The sequence below is a fragment of the Callionymus lyra genome, chromosome 3 (assembly GCF_982586985.1).
Source record: "Callionymus lyra chromosome 3, fCalLyr1.hap1.1, whole genome shotgun sequence".
Taxonomy (NCBI): domain Eukaryota; kingdom Metazoa; phylum Chordata; class Actinopteri; order Syngnathiformes; family Callionymidae; genus Callionymus; species Callionymus lyra.
In genome coordinates, this window is record NC_141820.1 from 6,581,263 (window position 1) to 6,595,993 (window position 14,731).

General features: G+C 42.7%; 1 protein-coding gene across 1 annotated transcript; it reads left to right on the forward strand.

The window, feature by feature from the left end:
- Window positions 1-633: 633 nt before the first annotated feature.
- On the forward strand, window positions 634-13,014 carry LOC148083134 (NLR family CARD domain-containing protein 3-like; the record flags this gene model as incomplete). The annotated part of the gene is made up of 9 exons (XM_087785606.1): window positions 634-726; window positions 999-1,218; window positions 1,361-3,119; window positions 3,191-3,367; window positions 4,842-5,015; window positions 10,787-10,960; window positions 11,029-11,202; window positions 11,525-11,568; window positions 12,228-13,014. Coding segments are annotated over 9 exons (3,357 nt in total), but the record flags the coding sequence as incomplete, so codon positions are not given.
- Between the last annotated feature and the right edge of the window lie 1,717 nt (window positions 13,015-14,731).

Sequence of the window (14,731 nt, forward strand, 5' to 3'; positions counted from 1 at the left end):
GTCAAGAAGAAGAATTCTAAATAGTGCAACTACTTTTCTTCTCCTCCACCTGAAGTCTTGTGAAACTTGACACACAACAAACGTGATGAAATATTCATCAAAAGTCAAGTTTGATTTGAGTGTTTTTCTTGTGATGCAACATTCACGTGGATCATATGAGCGCCTCAGATGAAGGTCACTGATAAGAGAAAATACTTCAAGTGATTTAAGAGTCACTGATTCAATGATTGAGGGAATGTTTGAGTCGTCAAAGACTGTTAGTTGATCCTCAACAATCATTCTTTCACTCACAGCTGTGTGTGTTTCTATCAGCAGTTAGTGACTCTTGGTGACTTCAACTGAAGATGTTCATGAGTCAATGCAGCTCAAAACTTCTCTTTTATTGAGCTTCACGAACTGCTCGTCAAAAGTGCTGCAGACAGTCGTGGAGGAAAGTCGACTCACAAGAGAAGAAGCAACAAACTGCAGCCATGAGAATGAAATCACGACTGAAGTGTGAGACAAACTTGTGTTTCACCTGGTTTTCCATGAATGTGGAAGATTCTATCTTAGGTGGTCTGCACATGGAAGAGTCAGAGTCTTGCTCAGATCATTGGTGTCCTTGTAGAAGTAGACAGAACTTATTGACGGCCTGATGTTCTTCACAGAGAGGATCAGCAGGTCTCGGATGTTCTCAGTCTCCAGTGTGTCCAGCAGCATCAGACAGATGTGGACTCCACACTTCAGGTACGTTCAAGTCTTCAGCCTCACCTGCTGACTACAACAGCTGCTAACTCACCAGTCAGCTGCTTCTGCTGCTTCATGAAGCTCTGATCCTGGACAACTCCACCTGTCAGCTTCATACATGAAGTAGAAGGTCTGGTGTGGCTGAGACTCTTGTTTAGTTTTAGAGAGAAGATGAGATTTGAATGTGACTCAGACTCTCTGGTCCTGAGACTGAGACATACCTCTGGTGACCTCTGTAGGTCACATGATCAAGTCACATGTTTGTGTTTCAGCTGTTGGAGGAGAAGGTCATGACCCTGGTGAAGGAGGAACTGAAGAGAGTGAAGAAGTTTCTCAGACCAGGTGAGCAGAAACACCTGGAGGATGAGGAAGAGGAGGAGTTGAAGTGTGAAGAGGAGCAGATGAGGAGCAACAGAGAAGATTTCCTGAAGATCATCCTGAACCTCCTGAGGAGCATGAAGCAGGAGGAGCTTGCTGGTCTTCTGTGGGGAAGTAAGAGGATTTGAACCTTCAACCTGCTGAAAATGAAGTCTTGAATCTATTAGAACATTTGAGATTGAAATTCCTGCAGCTGCTGAGAAGATTGATCTTCAGCTTTTAGAATCTTGTGACTCATGTGACTTCTCTTCTTCAGGAAGTCGTGTAGAAAAGATTCAACGACGGCTGAAGAGGAGCCTGAAGAAGAAGTTCCACAGTGTGTCTGAGGGGGTCGCTAAAGCAGGAAACTCTGCTCCTCTGAATCAGATCTACACGGAGCTCTACATCACTGAGGGGGGCACAGACCAGGTCAACCAGGAGCACGAGGTCCGACAGATCGAAGCAGCCACCAGGAACCAGACCAGACCAGAAACCACCATCAGACAAGAAGACCTCTTTAAAGCCTCACCTGAGAGAGACCCACCAATCAGGAGCCTGCTGACGAAGGGCGTGGCTGGCATTGGGAAGACCCTCCTGACACAGAAGGTCACTCTGGACTGGACTGAAGGCAAAGCTCACCAGAACTTCCACTTCATGTTTCCTTTCACCTTCAGAGAGCTGAACCTGCTGAAAGAGAAGAAGTTGAGTTTGGTGGAACTTGTTCATCTTTTCTTTCCTGAAACCAAAGATCTCAGCAGTTTTGAAGGACTCGAGGTTCTGTTCATCCTTGACGGTCTGGACGAGTGTCGACTCCCTCTGGACTTCCTCAACAGTCGGGTCTTGACAGCAGCTACAGAGTCCACCTCAGTAGACGTCCTCCTGACAAACCTCATCAGAGGGAATCTTCTTCCCTCAGCTCGTCTCTGGATGACCACACGACCTGCAGCAGCCAATCAGATCCCTCCTGAGTGTGTGGACATGGTGACAGAGGTCAGAGGGTTCACTGACCTCCAGAAGGAGGAGTACTTCAGGAAGAGGTCCAGTGATGAGGAGCAGACCAGCACCATCATCTCTCACATCAAGACCTCCCGAAGCCTCCACATCATGTGTCACATCCCGATCTTCTGCTGGATCACTGCCACAGTTCTGGAGGACATGTTGAAGAGCGGAGACACAGGACAGCTGCCCAACACCCTGACTGAGATGTTCATCTACTTCCTGGTGGTTCTGTCCAAAGTCAAGAAGCTGAAGTACCATGGAGCAGCTTGGACAGACACAGTTTGGGATCCTGAGAGCAGCAAGATGATGGAGTCTCTGGGAAAACTGGCTTTTGAGCACCTGAAGAAAGGAAACTTGGTCTTCTATGAATCAGACCTGACAGAGAGTGACATCGACATCACAGCTGCTTCACTTCACTCAGGAGTGTTCACTCAGATCTTCAGAGAGGAGAGAGGACTGTACCAGGACCAGATGTTCTGCTTCATCCACCTGAGTCTTCAGGAGTTTCTGGCTGCTCTTCATGTTCACCAGAAGTTCTTCAACTCTGAAGTCAACCTGCAGTCAAGAATCGTTGACATAGAAAAGTTCTACCAGAAAGAAATCAATGATGCTGTAGAAAGTCCAAATGGACATCTGGACTTGTTCCTGCGCTTCCTTCTGGGTCTTTCTCTGCAGACCAGCCAGAGTCTCCTGACAGGTTTATTGAAACAAACAGGAAGAAGCTCTTGGACCAATCAGGACACAGCAAAGCTCATTAAGAAGAAGATCAGTGAGAATGTGTCTCCAGAGAGAATCATCAACCTGTTCCACTGTCTGAATGAAGTGAAGGACACTTCTCTGGTGGAGGAGGTCCAACAGCAGCTGAGATCAGGACGTCTCTCCACAGATCAACTGTCTCCTGCTCAATGGTCCACCCTGGCCTTCATCTTACTGTCCTCAGAGGAACATCTGGACGAGTTTGACCTGAAGAAATACTCTGCTTCAGAGGAGGTTCTTGAGAGGCTTCTGCCGATGGTTCAAGCTTCACATAAAGTTCTGTAAGTGGATCATTGGAACATCTCTGAAGATATAAACATCAACGTTTGATTTCCTGTTTCATTTTTTTCAGGCTGAGAGACTGTAAACTGACAGAGAGAAGTTGTTCACTTCTGTCCTCAGTCCTCAGCTCTCCGTCCTCTAGTCTGACTCAACTGGACCTGAGTAGAAACTTCGACCTGAAGGATCCAGGAGTGGAGCTGCTGTCTGCTGGACTGAAGAGTCCACACTGTCACCTGGAGACTCTCAGGTCAGAACATCATTTCTACAGCTTCAGAGCTGAAATGTGAAAGTCAGAGGTGAGACTCCAGAGAGTTTTGTCAAGTCGGGTCTACAGTAAATAATCCTGAGTTCAAGTCACACATCAATTAGAGGAGTCGACTCTCGAGTCATAAATCACTAGCATGAATCAACTCTCGAGTCACAAATCACAAGTTCAAGTCGACTCTTGAGTCGCAAGTAACTAGTAGGATTTGACTCTCGAGTCACACATCACTATTCCAGGTCAAGTGTCGAGTCACTAATAACTTGTCTGAGTCGACTCTCTAGTCAGAAATAACTCATTGGGGGCAAGTTTCGAATTACAAATCACCAGTCCGAGTCAAGTCTTGAGTCAGAGAACACGAGTCTGAGTCAAGTTTATAGTTACAAGTCCGATTCAAGTGTCGAGTCACAAGTTAAAGTTAATTCTCATATCAAGTCACACATTCCTAGTCCCAGTGAACACTGAAGAGACAAATAACTAGTCCGAGTCAAGTCTCAAGTAACAGATCCAGAATCTGAGTCGACTCTCAAGCCCCAAATCACAAGGACGACTCAGGTCTCAAGTCACAAATCACTAGTTTAGGTCAAGTCTTAAGTCATAAATCACTAGTCCTAGTCGACACTTGAGTCACAAATAACTAGTATGAGTCGAGTCACTATAAATAAGTCCCAGTTGACTCGAGTCACAAATTCCGAGTCTCAGTCACGAGTCATAGGTGTGACTCGAGTCTCCATCTCTGCCAAAAGTATTGTCTTGAAACATGGAAGGAGATTATTTCCAAATATCAATGAAAAGGTGAGTAAACTCTTGATTTGACCCTCGCAGGCCTCCATATTCAAACCTGGAAATACAGAGAAAACATTTGAAACCTGGAGATTTAAAGAAACGACACATGTTTGAACAATGATGGAGGGAAACTTTGAAGACTTTGATGAATGAAAACATAATTAGAAGTAGAAAATAACAAGTTTATAGAAAGAAAACTTTATAGAAATCTTCAATTGAGACATTTTCATGAATCACAAATAAAAGGTGTCACCAGATGAAAACAAGTTAATCGATGTATTGATTGATAAACAACCTTCAAAAATAATCTACAAACATCTTTGTTTTTCTCATGACTTTTATTCATTTATTTCTATTGTGACTTTAGTTTTTCTTCTTCTCTTGTGTTTGTTTCTGGTATAAAAACAACATCAATCCTCTCACAACAGTCTCTGTGTATCATGTGACACTTTTATAAATAATGAAACAAAGTCAGGAAAGTGTTGAACTGATGAAAACATCATTATTTCATGTGTTTGATCAAGTTGATCCTGATTGATAGAAAAGTCTTCAAATATTCACACAATCATGTGATGATCTTATGAATGTAAAGAGTTCAGTGTTTCCTCAAATCAAGTCTTTCAAGTCAAAATAGAGAAAAAGTCACTTGTTGACGTTTCCGTCTCTTTCACAGGCTGAGCTACTGTGGACTGACAGAGAGAAGTTGTTCACTTCTGTCCTCAGTCCTCAGCTCTCCGTCCTCTAGTCTGACTCAACTGGACCTGAGTCACAACGACCTGAAGGATCCAGGAGTGGAGCTGCTGTCTGCTGGACTGAAGAGTCCACACTGTCACCTGGAGACTCTCAGGTCAGAACATCATTTCTACAGCTTCAGAGCTGAAATGTGAAAGTCAGAGGTGAGACTCCAGAGAGTCAAAGTTTTGTCTTCAGTTTGTTCTTCAATGAAGCAGCTGATTCTAAGTGACATCAGTCTTCAGCAGGTTCTGACACTTGAACTTTGTTTATTTTGACTTCTGCTGGGGTCGTGCTGTTCAGTATGTTGACACATATTTACTGATCTCAAATACATTCAAAGACATTTGAGTGACACTTGTGATGTTCTAACTTGTTCTGTTTCTAGATTTCAATGCAGGGTAATGTTCATGGTGATGTGAGCATGTGTGATAAACACATCAGGAACTGTATGAAAACTGAAACATGTTCTTCTTCATCACAAGTCATATCATCATCACAATATTGAACAGTGTCATCACACATCCTGCTCTTATCTCTTCATTTCTACTCATCTTTGTCACCATTCTTGATTTCTCTCTTCCTTTCTCTTGTTGTTTTGTTCGTCACACATCACTAGTCCGAGTCAAGTGTCGAGTCACACATCACTAGTCCGAGTCAAGTGTCGAGTCACACATCACTAGTCCGAGTCAGGTGTCGAGTCACACATCACTAGTCCGAGTCAAGTGTCGAGTCACACATCACTAGTCCGAGTCAAGTGTCGAGTCACACATCACTAGTCCGAGTCAGGTGTCGAGTCACACATCACTAGTCCGAGTCAAGTGTCGAGTCACACATCACTAGTCCGAGTCAAGTGTCGAGTCACACATCACTAGTCCGAGTCAAGTGTCGAGTCATAAATCACTAGTCCGAGTCAAGTGTCGAGTCACACATCACTAGTCCGAGTCAAGTGTCGAGTCATAAATCACTAGTCCGAGTCAAGTGTCGAGTCATAAATCACTAGTCCGAGTCAAGTGTCGAGTCACACATCACTAGTCCGAGTCAGGTGTCGAGTCACACATCACTAGTCCGTGTCAAGTGTCGAGTCACACATCACTAGTCCGAGTCAAGTGTCGAGTCACACATCACTAGTCCGAGTCAAGTGTCGAGTCACACATCACTAGTCCGAGTCAAGTTTCGAGTCACACATCACTAGTCCGAGTCAAGTGTCGAGTCACACATCACTAGTCCGAGTCAAGTGTCGAGTCACACATCACTAGTCCGAGTCAAGTTTCGAGTCACACATCACTAGTCCGAGTCAGGTGTCGAGTCACACATCACTAGTCCGAGTCAAGTGTCGAGTCACACATCACTAGTCCGAGTCAAGTGTCGAGTCACACATCACTAGTCCGAGTCAGGTGTCGAGTCACACATCACTAGTCCGAGTCAAGTGTCGAGTCACACATCACTAGTCCGAGTCAAGTGTCGAGTCACACATCACTAGTCCGAGTCAGGTGTCGAGTCACACATCACTAGTCCGAGTCAAGTGTCGAGTCACACATCACTAGTCCGAGTCAAGTGTCGAGTCACACATCACTAGTCCGAGTCAGGTGTCGAGTCACACATCACTAGTCCGAGTCAAGTGTCGAGTCACACATCACTAGTCCGAGTCAAGTGTCGAGTCACACATCACTAGTCCGAGTCAAGTGTCGAGTCATAAATCACTAGTCCGAGTCAAGTGTCGAGTCACACATCACTAGTCCGAGTCAAGTGTCGAGTCATAAATCACTAGTCCGAGTCAAGTGTCGAGTCATAAATCACTAGTCCGAGTCAAGTGTCGAGTCACACATCACTAGTCCGAGTCAGGTGTCGAGTCACACATCACTAGTCCGTGTCAAGTGTCGAGTCACACATCACTAGTCCGAGTCAAGTCTCGAGTCACACATCACTAGTCCGAGTCAAGTGTCGAGTCACACATCACTAGTCCGAGTCAAGTTTCGAGTCACACATCACTAGTCCGAGTCAAGTGTCGAGTCACACATCACTAGTCCGAGTCAAGTGTCGAGTCACACATCACTAGTCCGAGTCAAGTGTCGAGTCACACATCACTAGTCCGAGTCAAGTTTCGAGTCACACATCACTAGTCCGAGTCAAGTGTCGAGTCACACATCACTAGTCCGAGTCAAGTTTCGAGTCATAAATCTCTAGTCCGAGTCAAGTTTCGAGTCATAAATCACTAGTCCGAGTCAAGTCTCGAGTCATAAATCACTAGTCCGAGTCAAGTGTCGAGTCACACATCACTAGTACGAGTCAAAACTCGAGTCATAAATCATTAGTCCGAGTTAAGTTTCAAGTCATAAATCACTAGTCCGAGTCAAGTCTCGAGTCATAAATCACTAGTCCGAGTCAAGTCTCGAGTCATAAATCACAAGTCCGACTCAAGTTTCGAGTCATAAATCTCTAGTCCGAGTCAAGTCTCGAGTCATAAATCACTAGTTCGAGTCAAGTCTCGAGTCATAAATCACTAGTCCGAGTCAAGTCTCGAGTCATAAATCACTAGTCCGAGTCAAGTCTCGAGTCATAAATCACTAGTCAGAGTCAAGACTCGAGTCATAAATCACTAGTTCGAGTCAAGTCTCGAGTCATAAATCACTAGTCCGAGTCAAGTCTCGAGTCATAAATCACTAGTCAGAGTCAAGACTCGAGTCATAAATCACTAGTCCCAGTCAAGTCTCGAGTCATAAATCACTAGTCAGAGTCAAGTCTCAAGTCATAAATCATTAGTCCGACTCAAGTTTCGAGTCATAAATCTCTAGTCCGAGTCAAGTCTCGAGTCATAAATCACTAGTCCGAGTCAAGTCTCGAGTCATAAATCTCTAGTCCGAGTCAAGTCTCGAGTCATAAATCACTAGTCCGAGTCAAGTCTCGAGTCATAAATCACTAGTCCGAGTCAAGTCTCGAGTCATAAATCACTAGTCAGAGTCAAGACTCGAGTCATAAATCATTAGTCCGAGTCAAGTCTCGAGTCATAAATCATTAGTCCGAGTCAAGTCTCGAGTCATTAATCACTAGTCAGAGTCAAGACTCGAGTCATAAATCATTAGTCCGAGTTAAGTTTCAAGTCATAAATCACTAGTCCGAGTCAAGTCTCGAGTCATAAATCACTAGTCCGAGTCAAGTCTCGAGTCATAAATCACTAGTTCGAGTCAAGTTTCGAGTCATAAATCTCTAGTCCGAGTCAAGTCTCGAGTCATAAATCACTAGTTCGAGTCAAGTCTCGAGTCATAAATCACTAGTCCGAGTTAAGTTTCAAGTCATAAATCACTAGTCCGAGTCAAGTCTCGAGTCATAAATCACTAGTCTGTGTCAAGTCTCGAGTCATAAATCACTAGTCCGACTCAAGTTTCGAGTCATAAATCTCTAGTCCGAGTCAAGTCTCGAGTCATAAATCACTAGTTCGAGTCAAGTCTCGAGTCATAAATCACTAGTCCGAGTCAAGTCTCGAGTCATAAATCACTAGTCCGACTCAAGTTTCGAGTCATAAATCTCTAGTCCGAGTCAAGTCTCGAGTCATAAATCACTAGTTCGAGTCAAGTCTCGAGTCATAAATCACTAGTTTGAGTCAAGTCTCGAGTCATAAATCACTAGTCCGACTCAAGTTTCGAGTCATAAATCTCTAGTCCGAGTCAAGTCTCGAGTCATAAATCACTAGTTCGAGTCAAGTCTCGAGTCATAAATCACTAGTCCGAGTCAAGTCTCGAGTCATAAATCACTAGTCAGAGTCAAGACTCGAGTCATAAATCACTAGTCCCAGTCAAGTCTCGAGTCATAAATCACTAGTCAGAGTCAAGTCTCAAGTCATAAATCATTAGTCCGACTCAAGTTTCGAGTCATAAATCTCTAGTCCGAGTCAAGTCTCGAGTCATAAATCACTAGTCCGAGTCAAGTCTCGAGTCATAAATCTCTAGTCCGAGTCAAGTCTCGAGTCATAAATCACTAGTCCGAATCAAGTCTCGAGTCATAAATCACTAGTTTGAGTCAAGTCTCGAGTCATAAATCACTAGTTTGAGTCAAGTCTCGAGTCATAAATCACTAGTTTGAATCAAGTCTCGAGTCATAAATCACTAGTTTGAGTCAAGTTTCGAGTCTTAAATCACTAGTTTGAGTCAAGTTTCGAGTCTTAAATCACTAGTTTGAGTCAAGTCTTGAGTCATAAATCACTAGTTTGAGTCAAGTTTCGAGTCTTAAATCACTAGTTTGAGTCAAGTCTCGAGTCATAAATCACTAGTTTGAGTCAAGTCTCGAGTCATAAATCACTAGTTTGAGTCAAGTTTCGAGTCATAAATCACTAGTTTGAGTCAAGTTTCGAGTCTTAAATCACTAGTTTGAGTCAAGTTTCGAGTCTTAAAGCACTAGTTTGAGTCAAGTTTCGAGTCTTAAATCACTAGTTTGAGTCAAGTCTTGAGTCATAAATCACTAGTTTGAGTCAAGTTTCGAGTCTTAAATCACTAGTTTGAGTCAAGTTTCGAGTCATAAATCACTAGTTTGAGTCAAGTTTCGAGTCATAAATCACTAGTTTGAGTCAAGTTTCGAGTCATAAATCACTAGTTTGAGTCAAGTTTCGAGTCATAAATCACTAGTTTGAGTCAAGTTTCGAGTCATAAATCACTAGTTTGAGTCAAGTCTCGAGTCATAAATCACTAGTTTGAGTCAAGTTTCGAGTCATAAATCACTAGTTTGAGTCAAGTTTCGAGTCATAAATCACTAGTTTGAGTCAAGTCTCGAGTCATAAATCACTAGTTTGAGTCAAGTTTCGAGTCAAAAATCACTATTACGAGTCAAATTTCGAGTCATAAATCACTAGTCCGAGTCAAGTCTCGAGTCATAATTCACTAGTCCGAGTCAAGTCTCGAGTCATAATTCACTAGTTTGAGTCAAGTCTCGAGTCATAAATCACTAGTTTGAGTCAAGTTTCGAGTCATAAATCACTAGTTTGAGTCAAGTTTCGAGTCATAAATCACTAGTCCGTGTCAAGTCTTAAGTCATAAATCACTAGTCCTAGTCGACACTTGAGTCACAAATAACTAGTATGAGTCGAGTCACTATTAATAAGTCCCAGTTGACTCGAGTCACAAATAACGAGTCTCAGTCACGAGTCATAGGTGTGACTCGAGTCTCCATCTCTGCCAAAAGTATTGTCTTGAAACATGGAAGGAGATTATTTCCAAATATCAATGAAAAGGTGAGTAAACTCTTGATTTGACCCTCGCAGGCCTCCATATTCAAACCTGGAAATACAGAGAAAACATTTGAAACCTGGAGATTTAAAGAAACGACACATGTTTGAACAATGATGGAGGGAAACTTTGAAGACTTTGATGAATGAAAACATAATTAGAAGTAGAAAATAACAAGTTTATAGAAAGAAAACTTGATAGAAATCTTCAATTGAGACATTTTCATGAATCACAAATAAAAGGTGTCACCAGATGAAAACAAGTTGATCGATGTATTGATTGATAAACAACCTTCAAAAATAATCTACAAACATCTTTGTTTTTCTCATGACTTTTATTCATTTATTTCTATTGTGACTTTAGTTTTTCTTCTTCTCTTGTGTTTATTTCTGGTATAAAAACAACATCAATCCTCTCACAACAGTCTCTGTGTATCATGTGACACTTTTATAAATAATGAAACAAAGTCAGGAAAGTGTTGAACTGATGAAAACATCATTATTTCATGTGTTTGATCAAGTTGATCCTGATTGATAGAAAAGTCTTCAAATATTCACACAATCATGTGATGATCTTATGAATGTAAAGAGTTCAGTGTTTCCTCAAATCAAGTCTTTCAAGTCAAAATAGAGAAAAAGTCACTTGTTGACGACACTCGTCTCTTTCACAGGCTGAACTCCTGTGGACTGACAGAGAGAAGTTGTTCACTTCTGTCCTCAGTCCTCAGCTCTCCGTCCTCTAGTCTGACTCAACTGGACCTGAGTGACAACAACCTGCTGGATCCAGGAGTGGAGCTGCTGTCTGCTGGACTGAAGAGTCCACACTGTCACCTGGAGACTCTCAGGTCAGAACATCATGTCTTCAGTTCTTCTGGTCTCATGATTTAATGAAACTGTTTCTCCTTCTTTACAGTCTGTCAAGCTGTCAGATCTCAGCAGGAGGTTGTTCTTCTCTGGCCTCAGCTCTGACATCTAACCCGTTCCATCTGAGAGAGCTGGACCTGAGCTACAACGATCCAGGAGGACCAGGACTGGAGCTGCTGTCTGCTGGACTGGAGAGTCCAGACTGGAGGCTGGAGACTCTCAGGTATGGACGGAGCAGCAGAACTCACTGACTGAGCTCCAAAGATCTTCTGAACATGTGATCAGAAGCAGAGAGATGTGAGTGTGTGACGCTGCTCAGACTCTTCATCTGAACTGAGCACATGAATCAAACTCTCAGAGCTTCTCCATGTTCTCCTGCTGGACACCAGTGGAAGAACAAGGAGACAGTGGAGACTGAGCGAGTGTTTCTAGATCCATCTTTGTTGTGGTCAACACAGTCATGAAAGAACGTCCACTTAGCAGCATGAAATCATGAAACATCTGAAGGCAAATGAACCTGATCTTCTCAATGTTTCTTCCTCCAGGCTGGATCGTGGACCACAGAGATCAACATCTGGAGATGAGAAGTGTAAGTTTGATTTGATTGATGGATGAGAACTCCTCAACTCTGTCAGCTTCTCGTGGAGCAGTTGTGATGTTGGTGACTTCATGTTACACTTGAATCTGCTGATGGAGCTTCATCAAGTCCAGGTCACTGCCCAGAACACTGGTCACCAACATGGTGTCCAGCAGCAGCTGGTGAGGAGCCTCCGTGCAGATGTAGAAGCAGCAATGTTGACTTTCCTCATCATCTCACACTCATTCATTCACGCTTTTCACTCTTTGACTTGAGAGTGCAAATGAAGATCATCACGTTCTCAGTGGAGTGAGAAGATCTCAGTGCAGCATCTCATCTGGATGATGGTGGAGATGAACGCAGAGATGTTTCCACAACATGAAGAAACATCATGTTAGCTACATGCTAGTTTAGCTGCTGACTTGATATGGACACACTGGTGTCAATCAAATGTGACAGTCATCTCCTCACGATTATTATGGGATGTTCCAGTTCTCCTGGTTCTTCTCTGAAGGTGGTCCCAGTCTCAGAAGACTTCACTTTGATGATGATCTCCACTAGATGTCAACAAACAGAGCAGCCCTCCCTGGCTTGCTGGGACACTGAGTCCATGATTGTCTTGAAGAGAAAGTTCTTCCACCATCATCACCTCTCGTGTCTTCTTCTCTCAGACTTCCGTCCACTCTCACTGGACCCGGACACAGCACACCGGCGCCTCCTACTGTCCAACGACAACAGGACGGTGGAACTTGTGACGCAGGATCAGGATTATCTGGACCATCCCGACAGATTCCACCGGTGTCTTCAGGTGATGAGCAGAGAAGCTGTGACTGGACCATGTTCCTGGGAGCTGGAGTGGAGAGGAGGAGCTTCTATCGCACTGACTCTCAGAAGAGACGGAGGGAAAGAAGACGAGTCTGAGTTTGGACAGAACCGTTATTCCTGGAGTCTGAGCTGCTCTGATGATGAAGGATATAAATTCTGTCACAATAAGATAAAAACTGTCATCAAGAGTCGAAAAGTCTCTCACAGAGTAAGAGTTGAGATCAACGATCCTGAATCTGGATATTTGGAGTTTTACAGTGACTCCTCTAATGGTCTTAAACACCTCAACACCTTCTTCATCTCCACTGAACCTTTGTACCTGGGATTTGGACTCAAAGAGGTTCCTGGTTCTGGTTCTTCAGTGTGTGTGTGTGAGCTGAGGGTGTGAGTGTGTTCCTCCATCAAACGTGTGTAGCTGCTGTCAATCATCATGAAAAGTGCTGACAGTGAGGAAAGAAGAAATCTGCTCCTGAAACAAACGTGTTGTTTTGAAGGAAGAAAGAATGTGAAGAATTGTTGAAGAAACTTTCTCTTTCATCACTTGTTGTTCAGTCGACTGTAAGAGTTGAAGCTCAAGTACAGCCGAGCACATGTCAGGATCTTCTGATGGTTGATGTTCTAATGATGCACACACGTGACAACATGAATATGAAGTGTAGCGTTCATACTTCTGTCACTTCTTTCTCTTCTTTTATTCTGACAATAAAGTGCATCAGTCTCCATGAAGCATAAACCTGACGACCTGAAATACAATCAAAGAAAACACTCGTCTCTGAACTGAAGCAAAAGTTGATCATTGACTCTATTGTTGACACTCAGCAGTAACTTCAGCAGCTAAACTGTCGACTGACGCTCTAAACTTCACATCCACACGGTAAGTGGTGCGTTCATGGACCAATTCAAACTATGAGATGAAATAACAGCTTTAATTAAAAGTCATCAATGTGGTGTTCAAAAGATGCTGAGACGAGGGAGACGGCAGCGTAAAGAACTGACTGGATATAAAAGGAGGACAAAACATTCCAGAGGTATCAAAGGCAGATGCTCCAAACTTGATAAATAATTGAGACTCTCACTCGCTCTTGGGTTCCGTTTATTAAAGATCGTGACAGAAACGTTAAATTCAATCATTCAATATTCTGATATTCTCCCATAAAAGCCTCACAGTTATTACATCTGTGTTATCCTTCACCTCCATCAACCAACATGTACTTCTACACTCGCACACTAGTATTTTTGGCAGCACACAAAGCCCTCGGTGAGAAGTGTCCCGTCAGAAAGAATGTTCTTGGTGGTCGTGGATGTGCTGCTCGTGGTCAGACTTTGGGACGAGGCTCGTCCTCACAGGGTAGGTTAGACGCCGACACAGATCTGAGACGTGTTTGTATCTTCTGGTAACACGTTTGCTCTGTTCTACTGGTGGACTTTGGAGTGGCCTCTGTTTGATGGAGGGATTGTGAAAATGACTCCTGGTTCCACCGAGCTGGAGTGAGAAGGTCACATGATCACAGTGTAGATATACATGCAGCAGCCAGTGGTGCTTCTCTCTCCTCCTTCACTGCTGCCACATCCATCACTGCTCCTCTTCAACATCATCTGACACAGTCAGCCTGGAGGAGGATTTTATTACAACTGTTCACATTTAGTTTTTACACAACATTTCCATTCAAACTACTCAACATTTGTTCATCCATCCAGGCTGGATATGGAAGTTTATCAGTGACATCAGAATATTGAATACATTAAAATTTTCACCTGTTGAAACTTTTAATCGATTATTAAATATTATTTCTTTAAGAATATGATTCAACAGCTTTTATATTTAAGGCTGAATTTGTGTTTGAATTTGAATTTCCCGGAGCTACTTAATTGTGTGTTTCTACGTCATCACATGATCGTCTGTGCTTCCTGTGATTGGCTGAAAGTTTGTTCAATTAAATCAGTTCTCTGTTGGTTTTGTCTGATGGTACAATTATACCAACATTTTTATACTGAATTCAAAAGGAAACAAATGAGAAAATATTGAATTTAGAATATTTATTACTAAATTATTGGATTAAGAAAATCCAACTACGTGTGAAAACAAATATTCATTTTAAAAACCTTTAAATCAGCAACAGTTAAATGTCTTTTTAAAGTTGTTGTTCACTAAGTTAATTCATAAAACGTTACATCGCTGTTCGCGTTTCTATTTTGGTGTGATTAACTGTCAATTTAAGAGCCTCTTACTCAGTGAGAACAAATAATCACGAAAAACAAGTAGTGACTTCAGTTAATGAGATTGATTCAAATTAGAGTTTCATAGTTCATTGATAATAACTATTATTTAATTATTATCCTCATAAATGTA